Raw genomic sequence first — 15912 nt, forward strand, 5'->3', positions numbered from 1 at the left:
TTTGGAAAATGAAATTACATCTTATTTACCTCCGACATTTATCATGCTAATGTCTTTACACTAAAAAGTACAAAGATTTAGACTTGAAGTGTAAATGTTCCACTTTCAAATATTAATTAGTGAAATTTGAACATTACGTTCAAATAGTGGAGCCTCAATCAGTTTCATTCAGCTCGTTTTAAATACTCTCCGAGACCAGAATAGAAGAAAAGCACAGTTTGAAATGCTCATTGCTCCCCAGGTGTAAGGTGCAAAGAAAACAATAAAATTCTTACGAGGGTAGCAAAGTAAGAATGTATCTCGAGGGTGCCTGAATTCCTCAACACTAGCAAAGCCTTGATTACTGCCCCCAGGTAAAATGTAAGAGTACATGAGCCTAAGCAGTAAGCACTCTCACCCCAGGGAGGTGTCCATTGCAGCCTTACATCAGATGTTGTCATGCAAACATGAAGAAATCATTAAAAGGCCATATTATTACCATTTTAACTGTTTATTGAATTGACAACAAGAATTGTCAAGAGTAGACACTAAAGGCAAGGGAATACTGCAACAGGGACATGGTAAGAGGAACTCAGTGGTAAGTTTTGACATTCATTTGTAAAAGATACTTGCTCTGCAAAATATTAAACAATAATTTACTCAGGGAATAAACTTTGCATCAGTGTTCTTCTCCCCTCCCCTCCCCCTTCTTACAAAGATGGCATCCGTCATCCCTCAGTTCCTTGTTCTGCATGTTGGTAGGTGAATCAACTGCAAAAGTTTATGTTGCGAATGTGGAACTTATCCTTACTTAGAGCCCAAACATTGCACTCACGTCAAAGTGTACTTGGCTCAGGTGACCAGTGGCGTAATGGTTATATTACTGGACTAATCTTCTGGAGACAAATCCCATTGTCAGCTGGGAGAATTTAAATTCAATTAATTATTAAATCTGCCATTAAAAAGCTAGTCTCAATATTAGATTGTGAAATTACCAGATTGTCAAAACGCCTCACTAATGTCTTTCAAGGGCAGGAAATCTGCTGTCCTTATCTGATCTGACCTACATATGACGCCAATGTGCTTGACTCTTAACTGCCCTCTGAAGTGGCCTAACAAACCACTTGATTGTATGAAACCACTGCAGAAAGCACTCTGGGTGTACTACACCACATGGACTGCAGCTCAGCAGCACCTTCTCAAGGGCAATCAGGGGATAGGCAATAAATGCTGGTCTTCATCCCAAGAATGATTTATTTAAGAAAAAGCTACTCAAGGCTTGCTGGAGTCATTATCAGAAATGGATACAATTTTCTCCTCCTTAATCGAGTTTTCCTGTAGCTGTACTATGTCCAGTTATGTCAAGGAAGCAAACCTGGGTCCTTCACAGTTTATTTGCCTTAATTTGCTGAGTTATTACAATAAATCATGTGTGGAAGCAAGGGATGACTATTTGTATTCAGTGGGGTGAAAGGTATCTGATGAGAGGGATTTTCTTGCCCACAAGTTCCTACATCAGATAGCATGGACAGGATCTACACTAAAGATCCTGCTCTGTCCCAACATGTACGTTAGTCGCTTTGGTAGTACAGAATTTGAGTATTGCTGAGAAAAAGAGACATCTGTCGAAGTTTTTGTCTTGCACTCTTCAAGACTAATTCACAAGAGTACCAAATCTCAAAGGGAACAACAATTTAGAACGATATTCATTAGCTCCGAAGCATCCCACTGTGACAATTCCATTTTTGAAATTTTGAATTTGTTATCAAGCTGATATTAGTAATAAGAAGGAGGAATATTGGAAAAGCCCTCAGGTCTGTTCCACCATCTGGTGAGCTCAATTGGAAAGATCTTGCAATATTATAGCACCTTCCATGACCTTGGGGCTCTCCAGAGCACTTTACGGCCAGAGATGTACTTTTATAATAAAGTCTCCCTTCAGATGAAGTAAATGTGCCTGGATTATGATTATGATTCTTCCTGCTGTTGAAACCACAACATTTAGGAACATACAGCCCAAATCATTCCAGTGACTGAGATTTTCTGCCTGAAAAAGTGCTGGAAACAGCTTCAATAGTAACTTGCATAAGGGATTTGAATGAAAGAACAGGGAATAGCTCTTTAGAAGAACTGATGCAGACATGCTGGGCCAAATGGTCTCCTGTTCTGTGTCATTTTATAATTGGTCTGTCTGGGAGACAAATTGTAACAGGTAACCGTTAGCCTAGATTTATTTTTAAAAAAGCGAATGGTCTTTGGGAAATGTGCGAATTGTAACATCGTTCTACAGTCTAAAACCATAAGATTTCTACAATAACCTGAGCTTTAATAACTCTCTTCGAAGGTTTGGCTCTGGAAATACTTGACTGTAGTGTGTGTCATTTTCAGTTTGGTCAAATGGAGGAAACCTGGCAAAGCAGATCACTTACACCAGCTGATATTCAATCTGTTGAAATCAATGCAATGTAAATCTAGTGGGTTCTGTAGAGGGCAGATGATCCCTTCTGCCAGGTTACTGGCCAGATGGCAAAGTCGGAAGGGGCTCCTTGTGAATCAGCATCAACATAAGGCTGCGTTTTCAATAATTTCTCTCATGACAATAAACATGAAGTTCCTCCAAGTGGAGAATGATGCTGACAATTTAGCAGATAACTCAGGAGATGGGAGCATGAGGTGTTTGAGGAATCTCCTTAAAAGTGAGTATTTAAGCAATTGCACTGGAGGTTCTGGAGGGTAGGGCCAAAGTGACGGCAGGCTACATTCCATGTGACGAGGACATGAGCTATGACAGGGGCTGCAGTGGTACCTTGGACTATGGTCCAGCATGGATACAACAAAATTATATCAGAAACAAACACAGGCCTTTGAAACTTGTTGGATGTGAATTTTGAATTGATGAATTGTGTAATTTTTGATCCGTCTATATATGATGTGATCTTTGGGTATAGGAATAGTGAGTACAGGAATAAGGAATATATGAGAATCTGTTTGCACAATGATGTTGACCTATTGAAAGTATATGTGCACAAATAGAAATTTTTACTCAGTTTTCTTCCTCGGTTTTAACTTTATTCTTTCCTCTTTGAGGCTTTACTTTTGAAAATAGTTCTGCGGGCACCGCTTGCCTTTCTTTACTTATAAAGTCACTTTTCACTTGGGTCTTGACACTGTGAGTTGGCAGACTAAGGCAACAATATCATTCTGATAATGAAGCTGAGGGTTCATAACCAAGACAAAACCTGCCCTCAATCAACATGCATTCATTTCCAGTTTGGACCACCGGATAAAGATTAGGAGCCAGTTTTGCCTTCACTAGCCAAGAAATGGTGAGGCTGTCACTGCCACCTCGGCTGAGATGAGCTATGTCGGCACAGGCAGAGATACTCATAGGCTGGATGGCTCAGTTTCTCACTGGATAAATACGTTAGAAGAGCAATGTTTAATTATAAGGAATCTTTGATGGCCTAGTTAGGCTTAAAGGGATATATTTAGGAATTTACTGCATGCAAATTCTTAATGTAAACAAATAGCCTTCTTCAACCTGATAACAAACTATGAGTTTGCCTTGGCCACTGAGACCACAAGGGAGGCATTCAGGCTTTGGAGAGAAGAGCTTTGATCCCTTATTTCAAAGGTTTCAGAAATGATTACATGCTAGAGAAACTTGGCCCTTTCACCTTGGAAAGGAGGTATTTGAGAGATAATATTAAAGGACATAGGATAGTTAATGGAATATTACTTGAACTAAATTTTAAAATTAAGACAAAGATATATAGGTTCAAAGCAATAAATGGTAAATTTAGGATGACTCAGGCATACACACTGACCAATAAATTTGAATTGGCCTCCAGCTGGAAGACAAAATCCTGGATTCATTTATCAATTATTTGGATGGTGCAGTGGGTGGATTTAAGTGTCAGATTAGATGAAGGGGAAACAAATGATTTTCCAGATCTCTCACTGTCTTCAAAAATCATTGTATTGAGGAGATTCCACCAGAACTATAACTTGCAGTTTTTCTCTATACTCGATCTTCTATCAGTAACAGTTCGAAATGTCCCAAATCTTACCATAACCCATCACCTTTCCTAATGGAATGATCCCTTTAATTGAGTTTTACAGTGAAGCTGTGAGAGGAATGCTGTTTCCTGCAGAAGGTGGAGGGAGACTAGTGCAAGCGTTTTAATCCCTAGTTTACGGCCAAGTATATTAAAGGAACCCCATGTTTCCATTTGCCTGGGTTGTTTCTTTTTATTCATTCACGGGATGTGGGCATTTATTGCCATCCATAATTGACCTCGTTGATGACTGATTGCAAATTGATTGACTCTAGTTTGTGAATATTGAAACCAGCTGGGCTGCCGGCATTTCACATATTCAGATTAATCCTTTGTTTGGAGGCTTGTTGAAATAAATTAGCCCGTGTGTGTAAAATTGAACTCTGGAGCACATGTGAATTGTCTCCTTCCAGATATGCCTTACCACCTCTCCCAGCCAGCTCCGCTTCCTATTACTGCCTCCCCAGACTTAGCCCATCTCCACAGGCCTGATGCCCTCTCCTGCCCGACCTGTGACCCTCCTTCCCAAATTTCCAGGAGCTTCGCTCTGGGTGCATACAATGTCATCTATTCCCCCAGTCACTAGCTTTAAAGCGAAACTCTTGCTTCACACAAGGGAAATGCGGCAGTAACCAGGCTGGACTATCATCCGCTGCACTTGGACTTGCTAAGTGATTCAAGCAGCTGCATTCAATTGAAACAATGTGCACATTGCTGGGAGGTAGTTCTGGAGTTGATCAAGTGACGGATGAAAGGGAGTTCTCTGTGTGAAAGAATTTTCACCCATGTCCTGCTCCATTAAAGTGTGCACCTGTTAGGCAAATACCATTAATGCAAACTTACGAAAGACTGGCAAATGCTTTTGTCTTGTCAGGAGTTGACCAGATCAAGGTCTGTACTGACTAACCTTTGCTAATTTGATAGCAGAAAGTATCATTCATTACATGTCAACCTTGTCTGAATGGAAGCACCCACACATCCCTGTTAGAAGGTTAAGGCTTTAGAACATAGAACACTACAGCACAAACAGGCCTTTCGACCCACAAGTTGTGCCGATCACATCTATACCTACCAAGCCATAGAACTACCTGTAACTCTCAATCCCATTAAATCCCATGTACTCATTTTAAAAGACCCCAGCGAGTTCACCTCTACCACCACCGACAGCAGCTAATTCCACTCATTCACCACCCTCTGAGTGAAAAACTTACCTCTAACATCTCCTCTGTACTTGCTTCCCAGCACCTTAAACCTGTGTCCTCTCATAACAACCATTTCAGCCCTGGGAAATAGCTTCCGAGAATCCACCCTATCTATTCCTCTCAACATTTTATAAACCTCTATCAGATCGCCCCTCAACCTTTGTCTCTCCAGGGAGAAGAGACCTAGCTCCCTCAACCTATCTTCATAAGGCATGCCTCCCAATCCAGGCAACATCCTTGTAGATCTCCTCTGCACCCTCTCAGTAGCCTCCACATCCTTCCTGTACTGAGGCGACCAGAATTGCGCACAGTACTCCAAGTGGGGTCTGACAAGGGTCTTATAAAGTTGCAGCATTTAGCTTCACTGCAAGAACTTTAGAAGATGACCCAGGGGCACACTTCAGCACAGTATGAGCGAGTGCTATCCTGCCAGAGGCACCATTTACATTTCAGAAGCACTTAATTGCCAGTGAAGTACTTGGGGGCACCCAGAAATTGTAAAAGCTGCCACTCATATTCAAGCTCTTCCGTTATTTCTTAGATAAATGCGCATTGTTGTTTGCTACAGAGTTATTAGGAGCCAAAGATCCAACATTTGTTCCAATCTACGCTGAGCTAGCTGAGTTTAAGCCATGGTTAGGTGCTTTGATTGGCTTCAGTGCTCCTTGGCTCGAGAGAAAAATAAATCAGCCAGCTTTGTGTGCCTAATTACTGGAAAGTGTTAGTGTGTGTTGGGAGAGGATAGAAGTTGCTTCAGCTGTGATACTTAGTATATTCAAATGTCTAGGTTCATGTATGAATACGGGAAGACACTTCTCCAATTCTAGCCTCCTGAACATCCATTCATTGCACTACCATTGGTGAGCAAGCCTTTAGCAAACGGGTTCTAAGCTCTGGATCGTCTTCTTTTAACCTTCCCAGCTCTTTACTTCCCTCTGCTCATTTAAGGTGCTTCTTAAAACCTAATCCTTTCTACAAGCTTGTCTTCTGTTCAAATACCCCTCCCTTACGTAGTTTGATATCAGTGCTCCCATGGTGCGCCAAGGGATGTTTTATCATGTTAAGGATACCATATAAATGAAAGCTGTTTTAAATTGACTCTGAGAATCAAATGCACAGTACAGTTGTGACTAATTTAAAAGTGTGGTGCAGTGGAATGTTGATCTACCTGTGAGGGCAGGTGGGGCTTCCATTTTTTGTCTCATCCAAGAGATGGCACATTAGATGGTACACCACTGTACAATTGGATTATGTGATTAAATCTTTGGAGCGTGTTTTGAGCTGTCAAACTTTTGACTCAGATCCACGACTGACAGTCAGACTGGAAATTAGAGTCAGATTAAGCATGGTTTTGGATTGAAACTGTCCAAGTTCATTTCATTCAGGATCTTTAAAAAGAGGAGACTTTCTTGTTGAGTTTGATTGGAAGCAAGCTCCCAGTAGGAGAAAGCCAGTGTCTAAACCACAGTGAAACTCCATTCACAAGCAAAGGATTTCACTGATATTTTCTCTCCCGGACCCTGGCCTTTATCTGCAATTAACCACGTTCATTTTGTGCAACCCCAACCAGGTAAAATTAAAAGTGACCACTCGTGAGCAAGGCCACTTGTTCGTACTTTCAACAGAAAATGCGGACAGAATCATGGAATTCGATCCCCTAAAGTAGTTGTAAAACCCTTTTGGCTAAGATCAAGTGTAGTATCGACATGCTGCACTTGGTTGAAGTCATTAGGTTACATTTCAGCTTTATTTGAAGCAATTTTTTAAAGCGACATCTCGGCCTTTTGGCTGAGATGCAAATAAGATCAAGCCTTGGAGGAGGAGCTACACCTACTCCAATCAGCTTGGATCATGTAGATCAAGCCCAAGACAGGAGGTGAGAGCCCTGTTTTGCCAGGTTGGATCAGGAATGTCCAAACTTCTTGGGACTCTGAATTGGCTTTAATTTGACTTGATTGGATTGGAATAAAGTAAACAAAAAAAAAGTTGTAAAACAGCCAGAATGCCGTTCGAATCAAACAGTATGGTTCATTCAGCCATTGAGGCAGTTCTCAAAGTCCCCCAAAGACCAGTAAAAATGGCAGACTTGGCTATTATAAAGGTGGAATTTCACTTGTTATACTCAGCTGCCAATGTGACTTACATTCCATTTGCTGGATATTGTGAGTGATTGAATTAGACTGAGTGAGATCAATGGACAATGAGGCAGAGAAGGAGGAGGAGCCAATCATACAAGACCACAGGCAGTACTTGCCCGGGTGGCCATCCCCACGTCTCGGCTTTTACTATCAAACTGAAAAGCTAACCTTCACCCAGCACCTGTACTCCTATCTCCTGTCAGATGTGCGAGGCAGGAGCCCTTTTCAATTTCCCCCTCCCTCAATACTGGAGCTGGTTATTAGTGCCTTCCTCGATCAACCAACTCAGCACAGACCCGAGATTGAATCTGTGAATATGAGGTTCTGTCGAGGATTGATTCTATAAAAACATGACCTAAATGACTTTTCTTCACTGAAAACCCCAATTCATACTGAAATGGTTTGGAAGCAGGACATGGGAAGCTTGCCAGAGCCAGATTTAACTGATATATGAACCTACCCCTAAATGCAGTAACTGTTTAGGTGTGCAACGCGTGCACAGAGCTTCACTGTTTTGAGATCACCAGACATTTCTCTTAAAGGGTAACGTCTACCTTCCACACTCATAAAAACTGCAGTATAAATTATAAATAAAAATATTCTATAATACATACTTCAGATACTGTGTGTCTCTTGGAGAATGATCCCGACTCACTGAATCTGTTTGCATTAAGACCGTGGGCTCAAACTCCAATCCAGAGATTTAAGCCCGTAATCTCGCTTGATTCTCCAGAACAGGACTGAAGCACCCGAGGTGTTAATTTGAGGCCTGTTCAGGTGAAAGTCTAAGATCATATCACACCATTCAAGGAAGAACAGGTTGGGAGATGTTGCCCTGGTTTCTTGGCCAACAGCATTGAAGCAGATGTGACATGATGCAATTTGGAAGGTGCACTGCAGAACGAAAGTATGCAGTAAATAGTAGAAATATTAGCACATTAGAGGGATCTAGATGTGCAGATCCACAGTTCCCTGAAGGTGGAAACTCGGGTGGACAAGGTGGTCAAGAAGGCGTATGGCGTGCTGGCCTTCAGTCAGGACGTTGAATATAGGAATTGGAAAATCATGCTGCAGCTGTATAAGTCTTTGCTTAGGCCATATTTGGAGTATTGTGTACAATTCTGATCGCCAAACTACCGAAAGCATATTGGAAAGAGCGCAGAAGAGATTTACCAGGATGTTGCCTGGTTTGGAGAAAGGTTGAACAAACTTGGATTGTTTTCATTGGAGTGTCAGAGGATATTGGGGGGGGGGGGGAACCTGATAAAGGTTAACAAGATTATGACAGGTTTGGATAGAGTGGATAGAGTCTTTTTCTGAGGGTCAAAGGGTCATTTACTCGGGGGCATAGGTTGAGAGTGAGAGGGGGAATGTTTAAAAGAGATGTAAGGGCAAGTTTTTCACACAGAGGGTGGTGAATGCCTGGGACGCGCTGCTGGAGGAGGTGGTGGAAGCAGATTCTATAACAACAAGAGGCATCTGGACAGATACATGAATAGAGAGTATGGACCATGTGGAAGCAAGAAAATATTAGAGAGGCATTTGTATCGGCACAGACTTGGTGGGTCGAAGGGCCTGTTCCAGTGCTATTGTGTTCTTTGTTCTTCGGATTGACTGGTCATTTATTTATTGCTGGTTTGTGGGAGCTGGCAAACTAGCAGACACTTCAGAAATTATTCATGAGTTCTGAAGTACTTGGGACACAATAAAGAAAGGTGTTGCATACAAACGGAAGTTCTTTCTGCCTGTATATGGGAATCACAGAATTGTTCCAGTGCTGAAGGAGGCTACTCGGCCCATCATTTCGGTACCAGCCGTCTGAACGAACAATTCACCACTGTCGTTGCACATCATTCCTTTTCAAATAACAATTCAATTGCCTCAATTGAACCTCCCTCCACTGCACTCACTGCGCTAAAAGATTTTTCTCAGGTTGCTTTCGCCACTTACTTTCAAATCTCCTCATTCTTGATCTGTTTGCCAAGTATGAGATTGTTAGGTCAATTTGACATTTCTTGTCAAAATGGCAATTACCACCCCACGCACTCAGCCCCACACCCTCACACTGGCAAGGGACAGGCGCACTGAAGTAAAATTATTCTTTTTTAAGTTTAGCAGCCTCACTCACAAACAAATCTTGAGTAGGTGCACCATGTGTGTGCTGCTGGATCTCACAGAGCAGCAGGGGTGCATGTCCGGCTCTGGGAGGGGGGGTGAGCAGGAACCCTGGTGCAGAGCGTCAGATCGCCGTGGAAACGAGTAAGAAAGCGAGTGCGGGGCAGCAACTGTTGGTTGGCGGGGGAGCGTGAGGGAGCCACTGCACCCATGATTCGCCGCCGGTGTCTCCGATCCTGCCAATTTTCTCCAAAGCTGTGGGAGAGGCGGCTGATGGGTGGGCAAGAATTAAGGTGCAACAGGCCCGCATCATTAATTGGCCATGATTAAATAGGTAAACATCTAGGGGTCTGGAAATTTCCATGGAGGCAGGCAGGCGGCCATTTTATTGACGCTGCCCCAGTCACTGGGGCCTACTTCCAGTTTAACACTCCCAGTTTAGGAAAAAAAAACCTCCGAAAAAAGTAAGGTAAAAATCCCTCTTACCTTCAAGCTTTCTGTGCTGAGTCTCCACTCCAACTGCTCCTCTGGAAACAATGTAGCTGTTACTAGGGGGCATAACTATAAGGTTCATGATGGGAGATATAGGAGGGATGTCCAAGGTAGATTCTTTACTCAGAGAGTGGTTGGGGTGTGGAATGCACTGCCTGCTGTGATAGTGGAGTCAGACACTTTAGGAACTTTCAAGCAGTTATTGGATAGGCACATGGAACACACCAGAATGATAGGGACAGGATAGCTTGATCTTGGGATTGGACATAGCTCGGCACAACATTGAGGGCCGAAGGGCCTGTACTGTGCTGTAATGTTCTATGTTTCTATTCCAACCTGCCAGGAACAGGGTGTCAAACTGCCTGCGGAAAAGGGAATTCATTGGATTGAAGACAAGTAGAAGGTTTTTTTAAGCAAGCTTATTCCATGGTAGAAAAATACCTTGACTTGGTCAATTTGAAAATGCAGATATTTTAATTCTCTTTTTAAAAAACGATCATGAACAGCAGCCACGGCAATGGCAACATAGTTGTGCCAGAATGTGCCCCACTTCCCCTGTATACCAATTAACTTTTATTCCCCATTAACTTTTCCTTCCCCATTTAACTTTCCTTTCTTCCTCCCATTTATTTTTTCTCCCCATTAATTTTCCACTGTTAATTTCCCCCCGTTAATTTTCCACTGTTAATTTCCCCCCGTTAATTTCCCACTGTTAATTTCCCCCCCATTAATTTCCCCCCGTTAATTTCCCACTGTTAATTTCCCCCCCATTAATTTCCCTCCGTTAATTTCCCACTGTTAATTTCCCCCCCATTAATTTCCCCCCGTTAATTTCCCACTGTTAATTTCCCCCCCATTAATTTCCCTCCGTTAATTTCCCACTGTTAATTTCCCCCCCATTAATTTCCCCCCGTTAATTTCCCACTGTTAATTTCCCCCCCATTAATTTCCCCCCGTTAATTTTTCTGCCCCCCACCCCATATTAATTGTTCTTCCCCAGGAACCTTCCCCCTCCCCCCATCAGGACAGGAGGTCACTAGAAATGAACCTATCTCCATGGCCAAAAACGCTGATCGTTGTTTTGTGTTAACTGAGCAGAGATAGTGGGAGTTCGAGGTACTGCAGTTCCTCGTGCTCCTGATAAATGGATAAGAAAAACAAGCTGCTCTTCCAGAGGATACAGGTTTAAGTTAAGGGGTGGGATATTTATAGGAATGTAAGGAAAATCTTTTTCACCCAGAGGGTGTTGGGAATCTGGAATTCACTGCCTGAAAGGGTGGTAGAGGCAGAAACCCTCATAACATTTAAAAAGCATTTAGATGAGCACTTGAAGTGCCAAAACGTACAAGATTACGGGCCAAGTGCTGGAAATTGGGATTAGGAAAGGTGCTTGATGGCCAGTGAGCACACAATGGGCTGGAGGGCCTCTTTCCATACTGTAAAACTTTTTGACTCCTCAATTTCCACCCCTGCTGGAAAATAGGACAGTTTCGGGGGTGACTTGATGCTTCCTCCCTTAGTTCTGGCTGACTCCTTTACTGTGAGTTTTGCATGTTGACTACAGTACAATATTATACTGATGAGAGGTTTATTTTGTTTTCAGATTCTTTGTCTTCGGGTGATGATGAAGATGATGATGATGGATCTGAGGATGCAGGTACTGTACCAGTGATGGAGAAAGCTCTGTTATCTTTACAGTTCTCAAACTTAGGAATCAACTGGCTCTACTTAAAGAAAAACTAAGAACATTTGGCTGGCACTTGGGGCTCAATAATTGTGGTGGAAGCTGGTGTCACCTTGTTACTGATTGTGAGATGGTAGGGGAGGCAGTGGTATTGTCACTTGACTGGTAATCCAGAGACTCAGGGTAGTGCTCTGGGGGCCCGAATTTGATTCCTATCGTGGCAGATGATGGAAACACAGGGATGCGAAGGTGCAGAATGTACTCTGGGTGAGAGACTTTAATGCTCATTACCAAGAGAGGCTTGGTAGCTGCACTACCGACCAAACTAGCCAAATCCCAAAGTACATAGTGGCTGGAATGTGAGTTTTTTTTTATTCATTTGTGGGACATGGGCATTGCAGGCTGGCCAGCATTTATTGTCCCTCCCTAGTTGCCCTTGAAAAGACAGTAGTGAGCTGCCTTCTTGAATCGCTGCAGTCCATGTTCAGTGGGTTGACCCACAGTGCCGTTAGGGAGGGAATTCCAGGATTTTGACCCAGGAACGGTGATATATTTCCAAGCCAGGATGGTGAGTGGCTTGGAGGGGAACTAGCAGCTGATGGTGTTCCCATTTATCTGCTGCCCTTGTCTACTAGATGGAAGTGGCTGTGGGTTTGGAAGGTGTTGCCTAAGGATCTTTGGTGAATTGTTGCAGTGCATCTTGTAGATAGTACACACTACTGCTACTGAGCGTTGGTGGTGCAGGGATTGAATGTTTGTAGATGTGGTGCCAATCAAGTGGGCTGCTTTGTCCTGGATGGTGTCATTTCTTATTCTGTCAGAGGACAGTGAATCTCTGGAATTCTCTGTTCATTGAAGTGGTGGAGGCTACCTCGTTGAATATGTTTAAGTCACAGGTAGATAGATTTCTGATCGATAAGGGAATTAAGGGTTATGGGGAGTAGGCGGGTAAGTGGAACTGAACCACTATCAGATCAGCCATGATCTTATTGAATGGCGGGGCAGGCTCGAGGGGCTAGATGGTCTACTCCTGCTCCTATTTCTTATGTTCTTATGTGCTGAGTCCACTTGAGCTCCTGGTCAGTGCTATCCCCAGGGACATTGACAGTGGGTGATTCAGTGATGGTAACACCTTTGAATGTTAACGGGTGGTGATTAGAGTGTCTCTTATTAGTGATGGTCATTACCTGGCATTTGTGTGGCGCGAATGTTATTTGCCACTTATCGGCCCAAGCCTGGATATTGTCCAGATGTTGTTGCATGTGAACATGGACTGTTTCAGTATCTGAGGAGTCACGAATGGTGCTGAGCATTGTGCAATCATCAGCGAACATCCTCACTTCTGACATAATGATGAAGGGAAGGTCATTGATGAAGCAGCTGAAGATGGTTGGGCCTAGGACACTACCCTGAGGGACTCCTGCAGAAATGTCCTGGAGCTGAGATGACCAACCTTCCACAACCACAACCGTCTTCCTATGTACCAGGATGACTTCAACCACTGGAGAATTTATCCCCGATACCCATTGATTCCAGTTTTATTAGGGCTGCTTGATGCTACATTCGGTCGAATGCGACCCTAATGTCAAGGGCTGTCACTGTCACCTCACCCCTGGAATTCAGCTCTCTTGTCCATGTTTGAACCAAGGCTGTAGTGAGGTCAGGAGCTGAGTGACCCGTGGCAAAACCTAAATGGGACGTTACTGAGCAGCTTATTGCTGAGCAGGTGCTGCTTGATAACGTTTTTGATGACCCTGTTCCATTACATTACTGATGGAGAGTCAACACATGCCACCCTCATGGTTCCCACCCAATAAAGATACATGCTTCTAGCACAGATTGCCACAAAATGATTAAGAGTGAGAAACCCATTTCTCCCCCTCTTCCTCCACTCCCTGCAGCCAATTTGCTATGCCTCCAACTGCGTAGTGTCGTCGTCTCACATCAAGGATCAAACCCAATCCTGTCTGGTTTCAGCAACTACCCTCTACCCATCAGGGAACCACTTACAAACATTTAGAAAGGAGTTCCACAGAAGGCAGAACTGCAGAAATCTCTTGTGCTGCCAGCCAACTGTTTACAGCAGACGATCAAAGCCAGCAGGCATTGGGTTGCTTTAACGTAGCTGCTCTCAGCTGACACTCCCACTGCCCCATGTGGTACACCACCACGGGGACACTTCATGGCTCACAACTCTGTGTGCATGGTGCCAGCAGGAATGGCACTGGCACCAAGCCCTTCTGCTTTTGATGACATATGCCATTTCAAGCAGAAATAGCACTGTCTTATTTACAATGTGAGTGAGTTGGTGATGGTGGAACAGCGATCTCAGGACTACATTAGTGGATTATAGAACAGGTAATTTTCACAGGAGTTAACCCTTTGTTCTTTTATTGGCTCTCGTAACAATTACTATAGAATAGGAGAGATCAAATGCGTGCGATTACAAAGGAGCATTCTTTCTGGTGTTGGGGAAGACTCCAGAATCATAGTGAAATTCTAGTTGAGAAACAATGAATATATTTGCATGAAGTATTCAGTGTCATACATAAAGTATCGGTCAGTGGCACACCTGAACCAGGAGTTCCAGGGTTTGGATCAAAACTGGGCCCCTTCAAATTGATCAACGTGTGCATCCAGTGCCTCACAAACCTCCACAAACAGATCACTACTTCTGCAATTTCAAATTTCAGGCCATCCTCCTGGCAAGTAAGAACCTTAAGTAAGTGTTGTTGGGTGCTGGGAGGAGAATGGGGAAGGTGGCAATTATGGCTGCCAGCGGCTGTCGGGCGTGATGTGGTAGCGTGATGAATATTTCTGCTCTTCCTGATTGCACATCCAAACTAAAATTTAAAAAAATTATTGCCCTTAAGGTAGCCAGCTGCTTGATAAGCCATATCCAAGCTAACAAAATCTGAGAAGACTTTGTGTGTTCTTTACATTTTAGTAGTGGAAAAGGAGTTCCAAATGCCTATTGCACGTGTTGCATCATTTAATTTCAACTTGCCGTACCCCTTTCTAAATGTACATGATGTTACTGTTGACACCCTAGCAGGAATGACATTTATGCAGCTAGAATAAAGAGCTGGCAGAGACATGGTGCACAGTCCTGCTCATTTAGTGCTGAGGATGACCAGGCCTATGCTGGTTGCCAGAAACGTAACACACCGCCTGTAACTGAGTGCAGAGTCTGTAGAAAATGTGCTGTTGTTGCATAATGTTTAATCCCAGACAGAAATCTGCCTCGTGACCATCACTGGCTCTGTCACAGGATATCGGCATTTTAAAGAAGGGATTAGTATAAACTAGAGCCAATTTGTTGCGTTAGGAAGCAAGGCAACCACTAATCCAGTCCAAACAAATCCAGTCCTCACAACAAAACATCCATTCCTCAGCCCGTTAGACTTGATTTGAATGCACATCAATATTTCCCATTGTGCGTGTAGGAAAACAAATTCCAATTGTGGAGTTAATTCTGAGTGAAACAGGGTGAAACATTAAAGCTGTAACATTGATGATACAGTGTGGAGAGGTGGGCCAGAAGTATAGGAAGAACAACAAAGATACAAGTAAAGGGTACAGTTCTTAGAAGATTGTTGAATAATTTCAAGCAGAAATAGCACTGTCTTATTTACAATGTGAGTGAGTTGGTGATGGTGGAACAGCAATCTCAGGACTACATTAGTGGATTATAGAACGGGTAATTTTCACAGGATTTAACCCTTTGTTATTTTGTTGGCTCTCGTAACAATTACTATAGGAGAGGAGAGATCAAATGCGTGCAATTACATAGGAACATTCTTTCTGGTGTTGAGGAAGGCCCCAGAATCATAGTGGCATATGCCATCAAAAGCAGAAGGGCTTGGTGCCAGGGCAATAATTTGTTGAGTGAGGTGGTAAAGCAAATAACTATGGATGGAGAGTTCCAGAGAACATGGGCCATTTATTTAACCAATGAGTAAGGAATAATTTTGTGTCTTAATAAATGAAGGATGTTTAGTGGGACATATAACAGGAGACAGGTAATCATTGCAGTAGGGTCCATGGACCAGGATTGTGAAATTAGTTTTGTGGGCCATAAGAGATAATCCATCTTGGTAACAACGGTACTGATCAGAGTATAGTAGCTGATTGGATGAAGGTAGGAGCTGTCAGGAATTCTGAATGGGTTCTAGTTTGTGGAGACAGAAGGCTGACAAGAAGAACTTGGGGGGTAGAAAGCCAACACCTGAGGCAATGAAGGT

General features: G+C 43.1%; 1 protein-coding gene across 11 annotated transcripts in view; it reads left to right on the forward strand.

Moving 5' to 3' along the window:
* The window catches only part of LOC145351715 (fibroblast growth factor receptor 3-like), a 170276-nt gene that overhangs the window by 60889 nt on the left and 93475 nt on the right, over positions 1-15912 (forward strand). For all 11 annotated transcript variants that reach the window (XM_080201408.1, XM_080201330.1, XM_080201671.1 and 8 more), the window contains exon 4: positions 11588-11641. In XM_080201408.1, coding sequence (XP_080057534.1) covers positions 11588-11641 — 54 coding nt within the window. The remainder of the gene's footprint in view (positions 1-11587; positions 11642-15912) is intronic.

Source organism: Carcharhinus amblyrhynchos, chromosome 1, assembly GCF_965287045.1.
Source record: "Carcharhinus amblyrhynchos chromosome 1, sCarAmb.v2.hapA, whole genome shotgun sequence".
Lineage (NCBI taxonomy): Eukaryota > Metazoa > Chordata > Chondrichthyes > Carcharhiniformes > Carcharhinidae > Carcharhinus > Carcharhinus amblyrhynchos.